Source organism: Ostrea edulis, chromosome 7 (genome assembly GCF_947568905.1).
Source record: "Ostrea edulis chromosome 7, xbOstEdul1.1, whole genome shotgun sequence".
Lineage (NCBI taxonomy): Eukaryota > Metazoa > Mollusca > Bivalvia > Ostreida > Ostreidae > Ostrea > Ostrea edulis.
Window position 1 is genome coordinate 3,839,143 of NC_079170.1, and position 4,144 is coordinate 3,843,286.

The following is a 4,144-nucleotide window of genomic DNA, read 5'->3' on the forward strand; positions in this document are numbered from 1 at the left end:
TTTTTCTAACATAATGGCTGGTTGCGTCACATACTGCCACTTTCGCAAACCCTTCACTCATTTTGTCCTGCTTTTATTGACACTAGGACATTTGTAATTCCAGCACTCAAACACCAGTTCCAACTGATGACGTAAATACTTAGTTAATTATAGATCTATGCTCCATTAAACAAAGCCCAATTTACAGACACCATGTCCATAACGAGTAACTGTGCTAGAAGTTTTATGTATTTAAAAAAAACATATACATGTAATTGTATAAGGGCAATGTTTGCAATCATGGGACATTAAATGATTCTTGAGCCAGAGTGACTCCAACTCTTTTAAGGGTTGATCACAAAGATCAGTTCCGGTTACACTGAAACATTGCATAAATGTAAATAGAGGAATGTAATGATTGCAATTAACAGGCAATTATAACGGCAGTTAAAGTTCCTAATTCTGAAACAAAAGCTTAATTAACACTGACTAAAGCAACAATCACTCTACCATAACGTTAAGTTTCCTCACTATTTTTTTTTATATAGCTGGTAGACTGTCAAGCTCTCTGGGAATTTTTTAAGTCCATCCTAATTTTTTTCCCAAAGAGCTACTGTCCTGCAGCTATATTTTTATCAGATGTAAAATGACAACACAATACGATAAAGGAAAGGCGAAGAAAACCGTAGGGGTTGAAATGCATTTCCAACTTCCATAAATGGCCTCTATTCCATTAAGTGAATTTGAATAAAACTGAAATGAATACACAAGTTTTTGAAATAAGAGCTCTTCTGTGTAGAAGGTGCATTTCGTGTTACCCTGAATGGCTATTGTGGGACAGAGTGAACCTACAGTCAGTGAGGAAGATAAAAAATATGAAAAGCAGAGCTCTCCTGATTAGAGACGTAAATGTAGGAAATACAAAATACTATATCCAAAAGAAAAAAAATTAATAAAATGACAACATAGAAACCAACGTTGTATTTGCAAGTAATAATATCCTTCAAATATGTATTGTGTATATAGTATGTACGCGAGCAACGAAATAATGTATGATATGATAAAAATTTCATTTGTTTATTTACTCCCTGAATACGTACACATTATACCCAGTCGATTCTAGGCGATGAATCTACCTATACTGTGTACATTTGTTTATTTACTCCCTGAATACGTACACATTATACCCAGTCGATTCTAGGCGATGAATCTACCTATACTGTGTACATTTGTTTATTTACTCCCTGAATACGTACACATTATACTCAGTCGATTCTAGGCGATGATCTACCTATACTGTGTACATTTGTTTATTTACTCCCTGAATACGTACACATTATACTCAGTCGATTCTAGGCGATGATCTACCTATACTGTGTACATTTGTTTATTTACTCCCTGAATACGTACACATTATACCCAGTCGATTCTAGGCGATGATCTACCTATACTGTGTACATTTGTTTATTTACTCCCTGAATACGTACACATTATACTCAGTCGATTCTAGGCGATGATCTACCTATACTGTGTACATTTGTTTATTTACTCCCTGAATACGTACACATTATACTCAGTCGATTCTAGGCGATGATCTACCTATACTGTGTACATTCACTCACTCATCCCACACGCAATTATATTGCGTAGCTTCGAATTTACTAATTAATAGAACAGTACTCTTTATTCGTAAATTCGAACCCAAGCAATATAATTGCCTGTGATTTATCCCACTCTGCGTGTAAACATATTTTGTTTTGTGACTTACTATGTACAAGAATTCTTTAAAGGGTTATAACTTAGAAGCATCTCGAAACTTTCGTAATGGGCAAGTCAGTGAGTATGTGTATTTCAAATATGACATATGAGTAAAGTGTTTAAGATTACTTGCATCATGATATATAAATATATAATAATATATATATATATTATAAAATGTAGAATATATGCAGTTATTACCGTAAACTTTGCTTGCATTCTGCATTGCCATTTTATGTAATCCAACTTGGATATCATAGCACCATTTCCATCATTGTACAAGTACGGCAGAATCTCAGTTTTTGCAATCTTTCTAACTGCTGCCTCACCCCCCGTTTTATACGCCTCAATCAACTTCCCTCCACCGGCGAAATCGACAAACTTGTACATTGGGTTTGTTGCAATTTCCTTGTTCTGCTGTTTCCATGCCGAATCCGGGTCGGCCTCTTTATGACCACACTTGTTTCCCATATTCCACTATGTCAGAAACCACAATCAAGCCAAGGGAAAGCTGTCATTTACAACAAACACCGACAGTGAAAACGCATAGCCCACTTAGCCGTTTCCAGCTTTAAAACACTGTGGGGTCATAATGTAATCCCGATTAGAAAAATCTGGTTTGATATTGTTCTTTCACATCTTAGAGGCATAAGCTAACTCCTTTTAATAGTGGTTTAAAGAAATACATAACTCCAAGAAAAAATATACCATTAAAGGTTAAAATAAGAGCACATCTTAATATTGAACTCGGGTATATATATTTTTTCACTTGTTAATCCAATTGGATAATGGTAATCTCCCTCTGCTCCTCACCTACATGGTGAGCACCTGAAAAATAAAAGCAGTTGAAGAGGGATCAATTAAATGCCAACTTGTGGTAACCAGAACCAATATCACGGGCAGAGTCTGAATGCATTTCAAAACAATGGCTTAAATCAATCGCACAAGCACTCTCAAATTTTTTTGACTTTTTCAGATTATGGAATTAAAGGAACTGAGACAAGCCAATGAATATCATAAAGGTGGTTTTTTTTTTTTTCCTTTGTCAAAACAATCAGCAAAACCTGGGCTTTCTGTTGCGACGGGAAACATAAAACACATGTATGAGCACTAAAGAAAACATGGCTGTTATTTAATCAATCATATACAGCTTTCCACAATGTATGATGATAAATTTCTATAATGCTGAATATTCCTTACATTCTTTACTTGTAAGAGTTATAATTAACCTGGTTCTTGATAATGAGTGCTAACCTGTTTCTCGATTGTACCTTAACAGGCAAGCTTGTGCATTTTGACAGCCAACTCGTGCCAATATTCAACATGCAATATAAGTTCAATAACTAAACCATATTATGTATAATCTATCTTTACTCAATCCCTAAATTTATGATGTTACATATGTTAGAATCTCCAGAATCTTTAGCTGATTTAAATACAATATAAATGACCCCCTAGCGAAAACATCTGTGCATCAAAGGACCCCATTGGAAATAAGCTTTCGATCTTTCACGGATTATCCTTCGTATTTATGTGTGTGTGTTTGTATGTATCTATATATACCGAATAAACATTTATTTACAGTTAATTCTTTTGATTTAAAAAAAGAAAAAAAGAAACAAGACACAGGTTGGTCAACTTGTACAAACTTAAATAAATGTACAGTGAGTGTTTTTTTATTTTTATTTTAGTTTGTCCCTGGCAGGCAGAAATTCAATACGAAAACAACCCGAAAGGAATTGCTTTTTCTATCTGACAACATTATTTACTTTTAGAAATGTTATTTTTAAAATCATAACATAACATGTAAATATATGTACATAGATATGAATTAATATACATGAAAGGTGAAGATAAGGAACAGTGATCAATCTCATAAATCCCAATACAATACAAAATAGATAGTTAGGTATATATAATGTAAAACACATTTACTCTCCATAATTAGAATTTAAGTAGTGAGCTCTCGAACTCTTTAATTTAATGAATCACTTAGAATCATAAATTTTGAATCTGCTGCTTTTATAATTAATGATCCGGGGCAGCTTTCTAGTTGTACATTTCGCAAAAACTGCCACAAAAACATAGATTTTCAAAATCTAGAAATGCACACCAGGTCGTGTAAAACAAACAAACCATGGTAAACATTAAATTTTAAATAAATATCACTACAAGTGTACATGCTATTTGCGAAAGACACAAAATAAAAGAAAGGTCAAAAATAGCATCTTCTACCTAACTTTTAGCATATAGATTTACAGTTACCATGGAAGATATAAACATTTTTATTATTTGAAGGAAAAAAAAACGTCTTGAAGTTTTCAAAAAACAATATATAATATATCAATTAAAAAATCCACTTGTACAAAATCTGGAGATTACTGCCTAGAAATACACGGATACCTAC

General features: G+C 33.3%; 1 protein-coding gene across 1 annotated transcript in view; it reads right to left on the reverse strand.

Moving 5' to 3' along the window:
• LOC125654944 (uncharacterized) overlaps positions 1-4,144 on the reverse strand; it is a 60,192-nt gene that overhangs the window by 55,954 nt on the left and 94 nt on the right. Inside the window, exon 2 of the mRNA XM_048885058.2 lies at positions 1,939-2,565. Coding sequence (XP_048741015.2) covers positions 1,939-2,208 — 270 coding nt within the window. The 5' untranslated portion in view covers positions 2,209-2,565. The remainder of the gene's footprint in view (positions 1-1,938; positions 2,566-4,144) is intronic.